Source organism: Coccinella septempunctata, chromosome 3 (assembly GCF_907165205.1).
Source record: "Coccinella septempunctata chromosome 3, icCocSept1.1, whole genome shotgun sequence".
Classification (NCBI taxonomy): Eukaryota; Metazoa; Arthropoda; class Insecta; order Coleoptera; family Coccinellidae; genus Coccinella; species Coccinella septempunctata.
Window position 1 is genome coordinate 13,378,773 of NC_058191.1, and position 19,528 is coordinate 13,398,300.

At 36.6% G+C, this 19,528-nt stretch overlaps 1 protein-coding gene across 1 annotated transcript in view; it reads left to right on the forward strand.

Moving 5' to 3' along the window:
* Nucleotides 1-19,528, forward strand: part of LOC123310557 (beta-1,4-mannosyltransferase egh) — a 109,966-nt gene that overhangs the window by 65,270 nt on the left and 25,168 nt on the right. Inside the window, exon 2 of the mRNA XM_044894074.1 lies at nucleotides 10,693-10,997. Coding sequence (XP_044750009.1) covers nucleotides 10,693-10,997 — 305 coding nt within the window. The remainder of the gene's footprint in view (nucleotides 1-10,692; nucleotides 10,998-19,528) is intronic.

Consider the following 19,528-nt stretch of genomic DNA (forward strand, 5'->3'; position numbering starts at 1 on the left):
CCCTCTGTTATGTACTCTGTGAGCCTTAATAATTGTTGTTCTGTTGAATGCTCTCTTCTGAATCCGAACTGTTCTGGTGGTATTAGTTCCAGATTTTCGGTTTCCTCATTTAGCCTCGTGGCGATAATTCTTTCTACTACTTTTCCTAACGCCGACAGTAGACTTATCGGTCTGTAGTTTTGTGGAAACTTCTTCTCTTTGAATGGTTTATTGAATACTATGACTTCTGCTGTTTTCCATTTTTCTGGGTAGTGTTCTGTCCTCATAATTCCATTCGCGATATTTGTTAGAGCGGCTATACCTTTTCTAGGTAATTTCTTTAACATAACATTCGTTATTTTATCGCTTCCGGGAGCTTTCCTCTTCTTCAAACTTCTAATTATTTCCCTGATTTCATTTGGCGATGTTGGCTTGTCTATTTCAGCAGTCGCTGGTAATTCATCTATTTCTTCATCATTTTTTTTAACCAGTTCTTCCAAATCTTCATTATCGTCGTCTATCCTATAATTTATTCTCGATTCTCGTTCGATCGAGTCCGCCAATGCATCTGCCTTATCAGTATTGGTATAAGCCATTCCCCTTTCTCCGTGTAGGAGTGGAATTTTAGTCTTTTCTCCTCGTAGGCTTTTTTGCATTCTCTATGCAAAATGATCGATTGTATTCAGTTCTTGAACCCTTTTGTTCCATCTGCTTGTTCTTAGATCTTTCAGGGCATTTTTCAGAACTTGGCTATGTCGGTTGAGGTTCCTTCTATTTAGATCATTTTTGTTCATCCTATATATTCTTCTGAGTCTTCGATTTTCTTGTATTTCCGATTGTATTAAATGGCTGTATTTAGTCCAATTGGTATATTCTCTCATTTCCAGCTTTTTTTCTCTTGGTTCTTCTCCAATTGTCAATTCCACGGGATTGTGGTTTGAGGTTCCATCTTCCAAAGTTTCAATCGAGAAATCTTGAGTTATATTTTTCAATATCGCGATATCTATCACATCTGGTATTCCTCTTCCAAAAGCAAGATATGTCGGTAGCTCTGGTCCAATAACTATGGCATTTTGTTTTTCGGCGAAATCCTTGAGTTTTTTGCCATTTCTATTCTCTGTTATGCTGTTCCATAATGGGGATTTACAGTTGAAATCTCCGATTGAGATTTTCGGGTTTGATCGTTCCAACATGTTGTTTATCTCTTCTTCCAATAGATTGTTTTGTGGTGGCTTATACGCCGAGGTTATTTCGACTCTTTGCCGATTTAATTCGGCAACAATCATCACTTTTTCTGTTTTTCCTTGTGTTTCGTCGGATCTACTTTTAAAGTAGTGTTTCAGATCTGTTCTCACCAATATTGCTACTCCTCCTCCGGTGTTTGTAATTCTGTCACATCTATATGTTTCATAATTCATGAAATTCAGTCTTCTGTTCCGGTTTATTCTTGTTTCCTGTAGGGCTATAATATCAGGTTGTCTTTGTGATATTATTTGTTCTATTTCGGCTTTCCGAGTGTTGATCCCGTTTATGTTCCACGAGATTATCTTGAGGGATTTCTTCCTAATATCCGTAAGGTCCATTAATTCAGTTTACTAAATAATGCTTGGAATTTTTTCTCCATTTCTCTCTCAATTTTCAACATTATCTCGTTGAAAATTTTTTCCGTGAAGATATCTAAATCATCGGCTGATTCAGATATCTTTTTCTTCTCCTGTTGGCTGTTCATAACCTGTTTCATTGTAAGCTTCTTCTGTCCTTTTTTCTGAAGGGGTTTTGGAGTTCCTCTTCTTTTCCTGTTCTGTAGGTTGGGTCTTCGCTACTTCCTGAATTTTTTGTTCAGAAGTTGTTGTTTTTGTTACCTTCTTTTTCTGTTCAGCTGATTTTCGGGAATTCTTCTTTCTGGTCACTAACTTGAACTCGCTACATCCTTTGTAGCTAGCTGGATGGCCCTCTTCTCCACATAAGACACATGTGGCATTTCTCTTTTCACCTTTTCTGGTGAGTGTGCAGTCATTGCTGCTATGACTTCCTGAGCACTTCACGCATCTCCACGGGAAGGAGCATTTGTTCTGTGCATGTCCGTACCTTTGGCACCTAAAGCACTGGCTTGGACTTTCTGCCTTCTTTTTTGGTTCGACTGTAATACAATGGTTGTAGAGTCGTTGGATGTCGAATATCTCCTTCTTTTGGGTTTTAACCAGATATCATGGTATCGGCTTTTTCGTTTTGTTTGATGTCATTTTAGACACCTCAGCATCATCGATTCCCTGGAATTTCAGGTCATTTTTAATCAATTCCAGATCTGCGTCTATTGGAAGATGCCTTATGAAGGCGTCAATTTTCTTTTCCTCTTCCATCTGGTATGTGAAATACTCCTTTCCAAGTTGGTCGAAGAATTTAGTTATTTTTCTGTAGTCATCTACAGTTGTGGCTATAATCTTGATTCCGTCTTTCACTACAGTAGCCCGGTTATAGCTGAATTTCTTGGTATAGAGAGCTTTTGAGATCTCTACCCAATCTGATGTACCCATCATTGTGATGGGTGGGATTTCATTCCTTTTAGGCACTCCCGTTGTCTGCTTGACGGTCCCCTCATCAGAAGAGGAGCTTTCTTTTCGCGCGCGTTTAGTTGGGGTCGCGTTTGGGGCCTTCGCAACCAACGTTGCATCATTTCTTCTTGTTTCGGGTTGTGAAACAATTCCTTTAAGGGAATTATTTTTGGAACCCGCTACCGGTTTTGTAATAGTGGCGTAAGTGGGGGATTTCGGCATATTATTTCGGGTCATTTCCTCTCTCAAGAGGAGCATCTCACCGACCAACTGTGACACAGTTTCGGTCAGTTGGATAATTGGAGCTTTCAACTGACCATTTTCTTCTCTGAGCTTTACAAGCTCCTCGTGTACGCCTTCGCTGAATTCTTCAGCATCGTTCGCTTCCATGTAGGAACCCTCATTATCTGAGGTTTCCGACATGGTTTTATTCTCAAAAATCTCAGAATATCAAACAATTTGAAAATTATAAAATATTCAGAAATCTTCACTGAAATAGTCTAATATAAAACTATGGTATAAAGCCGAAAGTTTTCTACGCTATGAGAAAAATCAGACAAAAGATACGAAAAATAAGCTCACCTGATATTTTCTGCAGTACCAACGAGAACAAACTCTGGACACTGAAGATGAACACCAACTTCAAAAATTTTAACGAATTAAAATTCCGATAACAAATATAGAACCTACATAAACTTCACAGTCGGAATCAAATATTCCGTAGCTTTGTTAGTGGGCACTTTCACCTCGACTTTCTCTTCCACTTTCTCTTTTATAGCACTAGGAGCACTATGGCACGTCTTCTTTTGTCAAGCGAATGACTCGGAGCCTATAACCTCCAATTTCGTCTGTTTACATCTATATTGAAATTTGTATTCTATCTACGCCAATGCGCGCTATTGTGACGTCATTGGACGCAGCCGAGTATTCCCGATCTCCACTTGCGCCTCCTTTCCTATATCTCCTTGGTACCAATGAGTATTATTGTGGTCAGTACGTTTTGCTTCTTTGTTTACCGTGTATTTTTTCGTAATAGTTTATTGGACTGGATTTAGGTAATCTGCAAACTAAACTGGCCTGGCATTACTTTGGACTGTTATTGTGTTTTGTGAATTGGACCTTCGGCATATTCTGGAGTTTTTCTATTGGGGTTGCCTCAAAGAGAGGATCTATGCGACACCCATCACGGTACTGGACGAACTTCGGCAAAAAATCATATCAGTAGAAGAAGATATGCACGAGGCATTGAAAAGTCATTTTTAAGGCGATGTCGTGCGTGTATTGATGCTGGTGGCAAGCAATTTGAACATTCATTTCAAGCCATATCTTTGTGAAGCGTCTTTGAGCGGTGCTATTCGTGCGAATAAGTCCTGACGTCAGTCTTTAAGAAGCTGTAAGCGGAATCTGCCTGTCTCTGGTGAACGCCTGTGTTATCTTAAGCGAAAAGAGGTAAAGGAGAAGGGAAAAAAATATATACCTATATATTTTATATATATTGTTTATATTAGGCGCTTTCTTTTTGGTGCTTCATGCACCGGTACAGCTCCGAGCTTCTCGCCCCTGAGCTGTTCCCAAATAAAACGGTTATTAGTGCACCAACTCCGCGCAGCGAGTTGGACGATCAGCTGTTGAGCAAAATGACAAGAGACAAGTCCAGATTCGCGGTTGTTTGGATTATTTGCTTTCAGTTTGACGTTAAAGTCGTTGATTATTAATAAGTTTCACTATTTTTTCGAAAGCTGTTGCCATATATTTGGTTGAAAAACTTGATTTAGCGGGTAAACTTTACCCTTTCTTTGCAATGGAGTAATGGAGAGTACAAATATACAAAATACTGGATATGTCTGTAGATATAAAACTTGAAAAAATTATTTAACAATGATTTCATCTGTTAAGGCTTCGTACATAAGCCTTTTTGGTAAAAGTAGGTGAAGAGAGTTCTGATTTTACGAAAATTGCATTCAAGTACGTGAAATATCAACTTATTTGAAATGAAATGCTACATTTTCACTGATGGGCGCTACTAAACTGAAGCTTATCGTTTATTCATTTGATCGATCTCTAAAAATTATGCATTCATGACAAAAATGATTAGTTCACTCTTCAAACCTGCAAGAACGAATCCTATCTTCATTCAAAATCATTCAGCTCTAATTCCATCTAACATTGATTCTTTATTCAATTAAAAATAACTGACAGTTTCAATTGACGAAAAAATCAATCTTAGGTGGTCCATAAGGAATATTACAGCCTTTTTATAGTATTAATCCACAAATTTCAACGATACACGACTTCTAATATTTGTTGACATATGTAAACATAACCAAAAAGTTTGTTTACGGGCTTCAAGCCCTCGTATCGACGTGCACCAGCATTTCGGTTGGTGCAAGAGGGGGCAGGGGAAGGGAACGCGAGCTACTCCGGTGCTTCACGCCTAGACTCTATCCTCTAATAGGAAGAAGAAGCCACATGTCGAAAGAGACAAAATTGAAGATAATCAAAGCCGTTGCTAGGCCTCAACTGACTTATGGATCAGTTGCCTGGGGTTTCGCGGAAAAGAGCCATATCAAAAGAATTCAGGCCACTGAAAACAAGCTGCTACGATGTGCAATAGATGCTCCTTGGTTTGTCAGGAATAGACAGATTTATAGAGACCTGAAATGGGAAACAATAACGGAATTCATGAACAGAAAAGCAGAGAAATTATTCGAAACAGCGAAAAACCATCCGAATCAAGAACTCAGGAGACTAGTGGACTAAGACCCAGAGGAAGACAAATGTGAATGCGAATTTACCGAAAGAGACCAAGAGATCAATTAAAAAGAGATTAAAATAACAACAGAAACTCATTGAAAAATTCAATAAAGTGTTAATCCAATAGGGGATCAACACATAAATCCCAGCACGATAGTGTGCGAGAAGAAAACCGACCAAGAGATGAACGGTTTATAGGCAAATGCCCGGAACCAAAATTCAAGAAGCAGTTGGGGGTTTTTAGTGGGTCTTGAGCTCAGGAGAGTGAGAAACCCCACACTGTTCCCCCTCAGGAGATGAGGGTGGTTCGTCTGTCTTGCAGATTTTCCCCCTGCTACACCAAAAAAAAAGGAGCTGCTCAAACGGTCAAAAAGAAAGCGTAAATTGATTGAATTTGATTTGAATTTCTACTAGAGAAGAGAACTTTTACTGCCCATAATGCACTTTCTGCATTATCATTTAGAATGAATAAATTTATTTTTGAAACAATGGCCACAGAAAAAAATTTAAAAATTCAATTCACTGTCTAATGACGATGACAGATGACTCAACCATAGGGAAATCAATTGTAGATTGCAGCGACATGGTGATGACAGTTCGAAGTAAAAAGTTAATGCATTCATTATCATTTTTGAAGGGGATTTTGAGATTTTTATCAAATAAATCCTTTTTTCCCAGTTTTGAAAATATAATATCAAAACTGGATTCAAGTGTGTTTATTTTTTATCAGTTTCAGGTCAATAAATGTCATGAAGTATTACTATTCATGAGGAAAATGTTCTAAATCAGCTGATAAAAGGGAGCAATATTTTTTGAAACCGAACTCTTGGCTCTTTACTCGATCATAATAGATAGAAATATAAAACTATGATATATGCCTTCTCCAGTATATAAAATGGGGACACAGATTTGTTTTTTGTATAAATACTTTCAATTTGAGGTTATATACAGTCCCTGGCCAGTTTATTAGACGCAGTGAGGATTTTTTTTATATTTACTAGTATTGCCCGAGGAAAAAGCAGAATATTTGAATTTCATTTCCACAGAATGTCAGTTTTATCTACGACTCTCATTAAATTATTCTATTTGGCATTTATTTTTGATGTTGTAGTATTAGTACTCAAGTATGAATCAGTACTATGTCTTCCAGTGGACGTCTTGCATTCTGCAGATTCGGACGTTATTTCAATAATCCACATATGAAATCATTATCCTCGAATGCAGCAAACCGAACAATTCTGCATTGATAGTATGAAGCTCTCATAGCTACACAGGGTGGCTCAGCAAAATATTAGAATTTCATGTTTAATCATCAATAAATCAATATTTTTTATTGAATATGATATACAGGGTTGGGATAAAGTTTGGCACCAAATTAATATATTTAAAACGGAACGGACGGTAATTTTGAAATATTGTCAGGAGGTGAATGGCAAGCACTTCGAACATTTAATATGATTTTTTTTTCAATTATTTTCAATAAATTTTTCTACTAGTAAAAGCCTTGTATTTCCCTTTTTTATAGATTTTCATAAAGAATACGTCATGAAAAGCAGAAAGAGTTATCTAATACAGAGTATTTTGTTTTATTTCTCACTATTGATACAAATAACAACGATTTATTTATTTGAATGGATTTTTTCTCAAATGTACAAAAAGACTGAATTTCTTCTTTTTACAGATAATTTTTACATGGAACCCGAATGGACAGATCCGAAACAAGGTGCACTTTCAGAATCTGCAGAAATATACAGTGTGTCCCATTTAAAAAAAAAAGTTTTGTCATTTCCGGTTAAACCGGAAGTATCTCATGATAATGAAAATATGCTCATCAGATGCATTGTGGTCCATTACACTCAGCTGCCAAATTTCAAAACTATCGCCCGTTTTGTTTTAAAGATATTAATTTGGTGCCAAACTTTATCCCAACCCTGTATTATATGTGAAAACCATTTACAGATAAAGTATATGTAACATACAGTGACGGCTCGTGCCCATAAGGTGTGATAAGGCCAGACCCAGGATATACAGGGGAATATCCTGGAATAAAATTAATATCTATTTTTTCCGAGATTTTTTCAACAAAAAACTGGAAATTGAAACGCGATTCCCACCATAATCTTCCATATACCTACCATAATCTGATATATTTTTTGTCAATTAAGTTTCTAAAGATAAGTTGGATGGGGTTGCAGCTAAGGGGTGGAGGAAAAATATTCAATTTTATTTCCCAAAAATAAGTGCAATCAGAACTCAATTGACATGTTTTTCAGCATCTTGATGTTAAGTTCCACCGAAGACCGAGAGATCAGTTAAGGATTTAAATGTAACCAAAGAAGAGCTTAACCTATAAAAGCTATAGGCAGCAAACAACTATCAACACGACTATGATCGTGTGAGAGTCCAGAAACCATAAGAGTCAACTGGTTAATAGGCAAAATGCCCGGAACCTATGAAGAAGCAGTTAAGGGTTTTTAGTGGGTCTCGAGCTCAGAGAGTGAGAATCCCCACACTGTTCCCCCTCAGCAGAGGGTGTGTTCGTCTGTTTGCAGATTTTCCCCCTGCTACACCAAAAAAAAAAAAAAAAAAAAAAAATGTTAAGTTATTGGTTGAGAAACTATTAATTGATAGAAGAAGAAGTTAATTGAAAAGCAATTGGTGGGTTTCAGCGTCTTCATTTTGAGTGGTGGATTAATATTGAAGAAACATTAATTTTATTCCAGACTTATGCCCCATCCTGTCGATATGGTCTGATTTTCTTTATACAACCGCAATGTATAAAAGTTTCGTTTTCAATGCGACATATAGGCTTGTTTTTGGAGAAAGAATGTACTACACTTCTTTGTTTTTGCCAAGCTTTTGCATAATAGATTTATTCTTCTTCGGGGTATTTCTGTAAATACCAATAACAAATTTATTACAACCCAAAACATCAACGTCAATACGAATCAAAATTTTAAGCTCACTGAAACACATCTACAATTTTGATTTTGAGTCATAATGTACTAATTTTTCCTTTCTTTATTTCACCATTCTTCATTCTACTCTCACAAGATCTTGTGACAGGATGAAAAGTTTGTTTCGATTTGCTACTACTCCAATTATTCAACAATCCAAGAAATTTAGAATCCACTCAGATCATCAAAATTTACGAAATGAATCGAAGAAAAAAGAAAACTGATAAATACGTGCACCCCTTTCTCTTATTCTACGACACTGACCAAATTCAATTCATATGGAAACAGCGATGCGGATGTGATTTTTATATCCCCACTCTGAGGGTCGGCCGGCCGATGCCCGATCTTACGCGTATTCAAGAAGCTTCGAAATCACCGCGCCGTTATACATTCACTAGGAATTACGAATTTTGGAATTTTTATGGTCGAAAAATCACTCAACTACTCTTGTACAGTACGAATACCCTTTTACAAAAATTAACTATTCATTTAATAATTAAAAAATCTAACTATAATTAGGGATATATTATATTTTCATTGACTAAACTACTCTTAAACGGTACGAATAAGCTCTTTTCTAAAATAGACATAATATTTGATGATTAACTATTCATTTGATAATATAATATCTTGGAATAGTCAATGGGGAAATCTAGAAATATGAAAACTAAACGCCCAAAGTATAGGAAGGAAGGCCCAACTCGTGCTGGCCGACCGTGTATGTATCTAGCAGCGACGTAATACGATATATTGTACAGTTCAACTTGGTGATAACTGCGCGCGACGTAGGTGCTGCATAGTACCATAACTTGAAGCGTTTCGCTAGGCTAGTACGGCTGGCCTAGCTAGCCTGTTTAGCGTAAGGAAAGAGAACTTCGAAATAAACTAATTCAGGGCGACTGGAGCGTCATGTTCATCGAAATAAGTTGTAGTACGTTATACTAGGGAATTATTTGAGATTTGAATATCAAAATTGATCATTTCTAATGAGTTTTGAAGAATAAAATAATTATATTCATTTTCTATTTCTCGATTATTTTTGGGTCGGCCCGGCCGACCCTGCATTCCCTGACGAGCCGTCATTGGTAACATATACATTCAATTTAATAATTCAATATTGAGATTTTGCATCGAATCAATGCGTCTAATAATATGGCCAGGGACTGTATGCAGATTAGTTAATTCACCTTCTGTTCTTAATAACCAATTTGAAATATACAAGAATTTTGCCGTGCTATAAGGACGAGATACCTATGTCCTTAAACATTGACTAAACGTTCATTTTATCCTGGAAAAACTGACATCTTGGCAAGAAAGTCGTAATAGGAGATTTGCTCAAAGGATAGAAATTATGAAAACTTCTCTAAGCTTTCCCTATTGTCCCGAGATAATTCAAGATATTTTCAACAGATTAGGATATATATAGGATATATAAAATTTTTTATAAAAACTCTGATTGAAACACCAAAATATTTTCCGTTCCTCGATGTAAACAAACAAAAGTGCATTAACTTTTTATTTACAAAAATTGTAACAGGGGGCGTTTCGCTTGTTTGGAATTCCCAATCAGCGATATTTTATTTTTGCGACAACGACATCACGATTTAAGACGATCAAAGACATCGACTAAGGCGCTCAATCGTCAAAATATGGCTTGGAAGATGTGGGTGGAATTTTCTATCCATACTGATTGAAGTAAGGGTTTAATGACTCATCCAAGTAAATATTGAAGACTCTGATCCCGCTTGAATTTTCTATTCATCACAATGAAAAACTATATTCTCAAAATCATTCCGTTCGATGAAATCGGTCGTGAGATATAAGCCAAAATAATTTTTTAATTACTTTTGAACAGCGTGTATCTCGAGGTGTATCTTTTCAACCGAAGTGATTTGACAAAAATGGTAACGGAAAGAAGTGTTCTTTGGTACCTTGGGAATCTCCTCTTGAAATATAATTATATGTACAAGTCAAGGACTCACCCTGTTTAGGTAGTTATGTCTTCTTTTGTCAGCAGATTGATTGAGTGTTCAGCTGAAAGGCTTTCGAGTATTCTGCAGAGTACTACGGTAAGGTTTCTGCATGAGTGAAAAGGTAGAGGCGGTTGAGGATATTGAACTATTCATAATTAACCTCCACATACATTAAAGATTATCGTCTTGACCTTACCTTTCAGTCAAATTTGATAACTTTGTTTATTCTGGGTTTGCATAGATAAAATCCTCGATAAAATCTTAAAGCCCGTTAAGTCATACTCATTTCAGTGATTGATATGGTAACTGCTGTAGAAATCAGAGGAAGAACTAAGCCTTAACATTAAGCAAGTCGGTGCAAATGGACAGTTAAGCCTGCCAGTTATCGTTCCTCTCTTATTATTTACAAAATTGAAAGTGGCTACCATAGATTCGAGAGCTTCAAATGAAACTTAATAATGTAATGAATTATTGCAGGTGGGAGCAGAGAGAGCAGTCTCTTTTGACAACGGAATAGACGGGTCCATAGCGGAAGATTGTTTCTTCGCCATGAGGGCATACGAGAAAGGATATAGCTTCAATTTCATAGAAGGAGAGATGTGGGAAAAATCCCCCTTCACGCTTTGGGATTTCATACAGCAGAGGAAGAGGTGGCTGCAGGGCATCTTCCTAGTAGTACATTCCAAGCAAATTCCCTTCAAGAACAAGATTTTGCTCGCCATATCCTGCTACTCATGGATGACGATGCCGCTTTCACTGTCGAATCTCGTATTAGCTTCAAGGTAATTCTGATTTTTTTGGTGGGAATTTATGAAACAAACAAAATCGTGGTACCTTATCTGTGCCTTTGATAATTCTGAAGGAAGATGAGCTCAATTAAATCAGTCAGCCGATTAGGTCTTTGAGTTTCAATCGGTTGATTCAAGAATCGTAAGAGGAAACTTTAACATGTTGAAAGGAAGCTAGGATTCATTGAACAATATTTGATAGTGGATGAAAATCCTTAAGTTGAACCAAAGGAATAAATTATATGATTTTCACTACATCCATACATACGTGTTTCGCTATCACAATAGAATCTTCAGGTGGGTTCTACTGAAAAACTCGGTTGAGCTTTGGCAACGTTGATGTACAGGGTATTCCAGAATGAAGTAATGAAGTGAACACCTAAATCATCAGAAAGTAAAGCTGATCTGCCAAAAAAAAATATATATATATATTTTCCTTGTAGACATGCCTTTTTTCTCCAAATAACGGCTTCTCTCCCAACTGCGTTGCATTTCTGTTTACCGTAGTTAAATAATTAAATTCTTCGATGTGTTCGTATTATATATATATATATATATATTATATATATATATATATATATATTATATATAATTACCCAATAGTACCCTATTGTAAATAAGAAATAGGATAACTCGTTTAGAGTTTATGTAGCATCAGCAGTTTTACTGAGCGCTCGTCTTCGCGACAAGAAGGAATGATATATTATAATATAGATAAGAATAAACTTGCTTCCTGCAAATTTATGTGTTTCTTTTTAACGTGATTGAAGAGAGAAAAAAATAATGGGCGACGAGGATGAGATGTTACTAGTGAAAACCCAAAAATCAAAGTCATCTCTGAAAAGAAGAAACCGACTACATCCAGGTTTGAGTAAAATCACGTGAAATCCATTTCTTAGAGTAGCATCTAACGGACGAAAAGTCCCGAGTGCGACGTTGAGTTCGAAAGAAACAGCGATTACGAGATTCCAAGGCACAAGTGCAGTGCAGATCAAAAGCGTTGCTGAATATCAGACTCCAGATCCAGACTACTTACAGACAACTGGAGTTTGGAGTTAGCAGCCTAAGCATCAGGTTCCAAAATACACGTCTAGAACAGATGGAAGTGGAGCATAAAATATCAATCCTAGTTTACCTATTAGTAGGGATGATAGAGTACCATTTGATTTGATACCGCATGAAATTCATTTTGGGGGTTAGTTTGATGTTCAAGTATCATGAAAGTGAACGTCAATCGCCGCTTAAGTGGTGGAGCTAATGGTGGCGACGTGTTGAAGTTGCCGAAAAAGAAAATTTTTCAACCATTGTTAGCTGCATCTTCAAGGGTGGAAAGACCGTCAGTCAGCATCCTAAACATGCGCCCGTAGTGTAAGTGTAACAGAGCGTCTAATAATTGATACTGAAAATGAACTGACGGTCTTTACCGAGGTCTTTACCAACAGAATCATTTAGCGGATAATAAATTACATTTTCCGCCGATCCCTTAATAATATCTCCGTTTAACATACATAAAATTGCCCGGTAATGACCCCTTTTATTGGTATATTTCTTATTAATGCATAATTTTCATGAGCAACCGAACATAGAAGTATTCGGCAGCAATCCGAATAATGTCACAACTCCACTGTCAGACCGTCAGTTCATTTTCAGTATCATAAGACGCTCTCGTTTCGCTTAACGCGCCCATGTTTATGACACTGACTGACGGTATTTTCACCGTTGAAGATGCAGCTGACAATGGTTTACATTCGTTTTGAGGTATAAACATTCAGTTCTGTGAAATTCATGCGGTATCAAATCACTTCTTTTTTCTTCAATTTGGTCGAGTTCATACACGCGGCTGACGTATAAGATACACCATCATTTAGCAGCTGACGGTTATATTTCAATAGGGAATACTCCTTCTGATGTATTTTTTATGAAACCTCTTTGAAACGTCTCATTTTGAAATAACCATTTCAAGAGATAGACAAAGATGGCTGTCTATGGGTGGAAACGCACCGGATGCAACATTTTGTTGCGAGACGTTGCGCATCATTTCGTCTCGCAACAAAATGTTGCAAGCTAAAATTTAACTATCTTTCGCTTGCAACATTTCGGTTGCAACAAATTTTTCCTAGTGTATTTCTGCAGTTTGACAGGATCACACGTATTTCGACTTTCGTGTTTTCGAGGTGAATTAATTTGTATACGTAAAGAAAATGGACCCGAATATCCTTATATCGTAATTTCTTCAAGTACTGGAACTTGAAAAGAAGATTTGGATACATCCTTTAAACAAAACAAGAAACATACTGGGATTCATTGGAGAGCTCAGGAATGATCCAGAGAAATTTTATAACTATTGCCGAATGAAGATCGAAACTTTCGACCATCTTTTGAGTTTAATCAAAGAAAAAATTCGCAAGCAAGATACGAATTATTATTATTATTCATATTATAATTATTATTCATTATTATTATTATTTCGAAGAGTTTGGAAGTCATGAAGACTATTGAGAAATGTCCTATAGTATATAACATTACTACCAAGGTAAGAGGGTTTTACCTCCTTGAGCCAGTAAAACCCGTTACCTTGCGTGTATTGTTTTATATTTTATTTGTTTCTTATTTGTAAAAAGGTTAGATAAATTCAAAAAAAATCTCAATAATTTGTCGCAAATGCCGTAAGCTATGGAAGCGTTGCTATGAACATGTCTGTTTATTCATAGATAATCTATGTTTATTTTTCTTCACATTTGTTTTGGCGAAAGCGAAAATGAATGTACCAAAAGAAATTATTCAGGCAGCCAGCAGTGTAGCTTCAAGTTTATTACCTTCAAAATCAGCTTCAAGGTACGACCGAGAATACGACGACTTCAAAAAGTGGCAAAACAAAAATAGTGTGATTGGGGTAACTGAAGATGTTTTGTTGGTCTACTTGAATCAACTATCAGCTAGATTCAGCCCTAATACTTTATGGGCAAAATGGTCTATGCTGAAAAGCTGCTTGGAAATGAAAGAAAATGTCCCTGTTCGCAGGTTTGTTTTCCTTGAAAAATTTATTGAAAAATATGACGTTTCGTTGTCATTTGCAGATTTCAAAAGGTAATAGCGTTTCTGAAACGAAAAAATGAGCGTTATACGCCAAAAGAAGTCAAGGTATTAAGTAAAGAAGAGGCTGAACAATTTCTTTTACATGCTCCTGATGACCAGTGGTTGCTGGCGAAAATTGTAACAATATTTGGGATTTTTGGATGTTGTCGATGTGACGAAATTCTCTCCTTAAACATGAATGATGTAGGAGATATGGAAAAATACGTTATTGTGACATTGCGGCAAACAAAAAATTTAACAACAAGAAGATTCACCATAACCGATGATGGCTGCAGCTTCAAGCCCTGCATGTTATACAGAAAATATGTAAATCTTCGGCCTCCTGGAACAGAAAGCCTAAGATTTTTTTTGACATACCGACATGGAATGTGCATTTCCCTTAATGCTGGCCAGCACACTATTGGTGGTGTCCCAAAGCAGATAGCGAAATATTTAGGTTTTTCGCAGAACTGGAGCCACTATGGTTGCGGATTCGGGTGGAGATATTTTAGCACTAAAGCGTGCAGGAGGGTGGAAGAGCACCGAAATTGACCGATGATTCGGTGAACAAAAAAATCGAAATGTCTAGCAAATTATTTGGTAGTAAGGAGAGTACAAATGTTCTGCAGTCCTCGAGTTCAGCAGTTTCTGAGTCAACAGATGGTTCATCATCATCAGTATCAACTCTTTCATCATCAAAAATCTGTGTTACTGGAAATAACAATTGTACCATGATTTTCAACATATATGACGATAAAACAAAATTTTCTAATGTAAATAATACTACTGAATTGAAAATTTTGCAAGTTAACTGCCAGTTTTACAAGTTAGTGACTTGATAAAATAAACTTTCTTGATTAATATTGTGTTTTTGAAAACTGACGTTTACAAATGAGAAACAAATAAAAACATTAACTGCACTGAATAGTACAGGTATAAATTTTCTTGCATTGGTGACGCAATGAGATACAGTATGCCTCATAATGTAAAAGCAAAAAGTGACCTAAATCAACTATTGACTAAAGTATAGTTTGTATTATTTCTACGCATCATCTGGACAACAGAACTTCGATGAATAGATCAATCCTCTAGTATGTTGCAAGGTGAATGTTGCAACCTCTTCGGCAGGGCTGCTTCGCCTTTTTGTTGCGAAACGTCTCGCAACGTTGCAAGCAATTACTTTTTTCCCATTTCATTCTGAAGGGAACGAGAAGCTTGCAACATCTTGAAACAAAATGTTGCATTCGATCATTTCGAACCTTCGGTAGAGCACCTACTAAATTTGATGCGAAACACCTCGCAACGTCTCGCAACGTTTCGAACCCGTGTTGCAAGCGGTGCGTGCCGTCCCATTTGATTCTGAAGAAAATGCGGAGCTTGCAACATCTTGCAACATCCCGCAACGTCTCGCAACAAAATGTTGCATCCGGTGCGTTTCCAGCCTATGAAGTCTGCGACGAACGAGGAAGAACGTAAAATTTTATGGGATTTTTATGGCCGGTTACTGTTGAGGCTCGCCAATGAGTACGCGATTTAAGGTGGCTGCAAATCAACAGATGTTATTTTGTAAACAAACCATTGTTCATTTTATTTTCTAGTAGGCGCTGTTGCCAAATCGTAAACTAAAAACTAAATTTTAAAACCTCATATTAAGAATGATTTCGAATAGTTTCCGCGGTGCATTTGAAAAATTCATGAATGAAACTCCTAATTATTCAGTTTGAACTTGCATATGCTGTGATGCCCAAATTGATGAGAATTCCCTATTCAAAATGATCGGAACAATGATATTACGGATTCTGGGTGCAGTATCAAATCACTTGAAAAAAAAAATTTTTTCTTTAATTTTAACACGTCGCCACCATTAGCCCCTCCATTGGCTCGGCGACTGGCGTTCACTTTCATGATACATGATATCCTTCCATCCTTGATTTGAATTTTTTTTCAACATCGAAAATTTATTCATTAATCGATCAATTCGATTCACTGAAAATCGGGTTTCCGAAAAGGAAAATCAAAATGACCACTCCAGAAAATTCAGGTAGTGCAAACACGGTAATCGTAGATCTCAATACGGTTGAATAATTTGAAGATTACTTCCGAAATTTAACCACAATTCTCATGAATTGCAGCCTTTCCTATTAGAAGTTGATACCCCATGAATCAGTATGGTAACACTTACTATTGTTAGTGATATTGCTTTGTTTTGGTTCGCACTTTGGACAGTTCCGAAGCGGTTCAAAGTAGTTGAACAGCAATGGTATGGGAAGCTACGTACGAGCTCACTCTGAATAAATAAATATGCGACTGTTCCGAATCGATATGGAACCATCGAAAAAGCGAACCAAAACAGGCATAATATGATGATAAATCAATACTGCTTCGCTACCGTGAAATCAAAATTAATCGATGGAGCAGAAACAATAATTCCTGGACCCAGTTGTAATAATGAGACATATCCACCAATTTCGCATTTTGCTTTGCGGAACAATGAGTTTTCTTGGAAATTTCCATCACGACTTAAACCCAATTAAATTAAAAATTACTGTCTTCTTCTTCTTATAACATGGTTGCCAAATTTTACCAATCGACATAATAATGTCGAGTAGTACTCGAGAATACCGATTTCGAGAGTCAGTAGACATTTGCACTCGATATTTTGTAGCGTTCTACATTTTTGATAAACATTTGAGAATCGGGCCCCTTGTCTTCAGATTTTCATACAAAAAATATACCCTATTTTGAAATCAAAAGACCCTGCTGTTGAATTATTGATAGATAGCGGATATTCAATGTGCATTATAGATGCCGCAGTAGCATAAAATTCATTCATTTATGAAGAACGAACGGATTTCAAGACAGCTATATACCGGTAAAGATTTTAATGAATATAAAATAGAATTTTCTCTAACTTCCACACGCAATACCATAGTGTAATAATACACCCCGCATCTTGATCAATGGAAGAGCGGCTTTCCACTGGTCATGGTATGATTATTTTTTGAGATGGGTTAAATTTATTTCCCACTTTAGCGTACAACAGCAATCAAATATTCAATCAATGAATTTTTAGAGGAGCTTTCAGGACTCTGGACAAACAAAAATTGGAACTTTCTACCTTTTTTCTGCGATTAGCGTTCGCCTGATAATGCTGATGGAGAACTTACGAACACCAGACTTTCCACACACAAACGGCGTATTCTTTACACTCAAACCGAACTTCCCGCACCTTTTCGTCGCAAAAGATTAACACTTCGTTTCGACCCTTTCCAAAATTCCTAAAATCCTATATTCAACCTTAACTACAACTCGAAGATAATCAAACACTCCTCAAACACTATTTTTGATTCCGCCTAAAACTGACTTTAACACCCGTTTACTTACTTCCGTTCTCTTTATCTACCTTATTCCCGATTTGCCTTTTCTACTTGAACCAAAATTAACAAAGCTACAAAGGACTACTTTTCTTAATACGCAACTTTTTATTTTTTTATTTCGTGATCTACATGTATTTTTCTCTCTAACTTCGTAAAATTCTATTTATTCTAAGTCCCTATATTCTTTCTTAACTGACCGACTGACTATACAAAAGACTTATATTTTCTCTACTTTTCCGTACCGACTCGAAAGGGGAATTATTTCAGATCACTTTCCTCCGACCGACTGACTCACTTTTCCAGCTATATTTTCCCCCCGGTCTTTCTGTCCCACGCTACGGGTGGTACCAAAACTTTCCAAAACCAAAATCATTGGATGATCATTCTTGCTGAGTTGTAAAATCACCGTGCCCAAGCTCGGCTTCTACGAGAATTTTCGTCTACTTCGAATTCTGAGAACTGAGTTCCTCTCAGGGTCTCCAGACCAATAAATTTTCCCTAATCTCTGTAGATTGCCCACCCTGTGGTGGGCAAAATTCATTGTCTACTCAGAGGATCTCGTGAACTATAGCAGCTAGAAGAAAACGGATAACACATTTCATACCTCTTTTTCGGAGAAGCAAAGAATGGTGAAACCCGCAATCTCCTACGATATTTCGTTTTCGAGTTTGACAATTTCGTAAAGTTCTCCTAACTTTTTTGTCTTTGAAGTTACAAATCTGGAACTTGAACCTTCTACAGGTACTTTTCACGCAGAATCCACTGACGAGCTCAAAATATTTTTTCATTTCAAATAATTAGGTGAACTTTCATTTTTTCAAATGCAAACTTTTATTGAATTGGTTATTTTTGAATTGGAAAAAAAAATTGTCAGTAGATTCTACGTATGAAAGTGCCTAAGAAGGTCCAAGTTTCAGATCTGTAACTTCAAAGACAAATCGGAATCGTCAAAATCTCAATTTTTCTTTATAACTCGAAATTTAAAAATGATAGGTCGATTCTGTCGTATCTTGAAAATGACTGTATCAAACAAATTTAATAATATCATATTCAAATTCCTCATGAAAAAGTGCCTGTAGAATGTAGTAGCGAGTTATTCAGCCTCATTTAAAATGACAATTTCTCAATTTTCGTTCATAACTCAAAATCGTTAGGCTGGACCTGTTTTCAGATTTGGATTAGTCAGGAAAAAAGAGCTCGAGAATGTGTCATCCGTTTTCTTCTAGCTGCTATAGTTCTCGATATCCCCTCAGTAGACAACGAATTTTGACCACCCCCCACCCTGTACATTGTTGACCCTTTTCGCTCGTTCCGAAGTCCCTATTTCCGGATATTGGAATAAATTACACATCTCCCCACTGAGTGTCCTGAAAAATATTCAACTCTTATCGGTCTGGTTATTATTTAAATTCCCGCTACTTAATACTGTCTGGACTCAAGCGACTCAAAGTATCCTATTTCCGCATGGTAAACGCCTTTGCAGCACTGCGTAAATAAGTTCTAGCGATACATAGTTTCAATTATTCCAAACTAATTCGAAATCTCTTATTCCGATTTATTACAATGGTGTACGAGTATTAGGCTATTAGGCGCAAATTTGTTAAATGATCTAGAACTAAATTTCGATTGGCAGAATTAAAAATTGCGAAACCACATTGCAACAAAATTTTATTTTCAAAAAACTCATCCTTACGAAAAATTTCCTCTTAAACTAGACCATCTTAATTCAAATCTCAAAAATCAGCATTTCAGTTACCCAATCGGCCTTCAAATTTTACGAATGAAATTAAACATCACATTAGAACAATGGCTGGTAATTTCGAATACATCCGACGCTAACGATATCCAGAGGTACACAAACAAGAGGTTAAAAGTCAAGTTCAAGATTTGTTGAGTAAAAACATAATAAGACCTAGTGATTCTCCATCGTCTTTTCCACTAGTTATGGTTCCGAAAAAAATCAACGAATCGGGAAAACGAAAAAGTCGAACGACCATCGACTATCGTGAATTGAATGAAAAAAGTATTGACGAAAAGTTTCCCGATTTATACACTGTAAAAAAAATTTTTTTT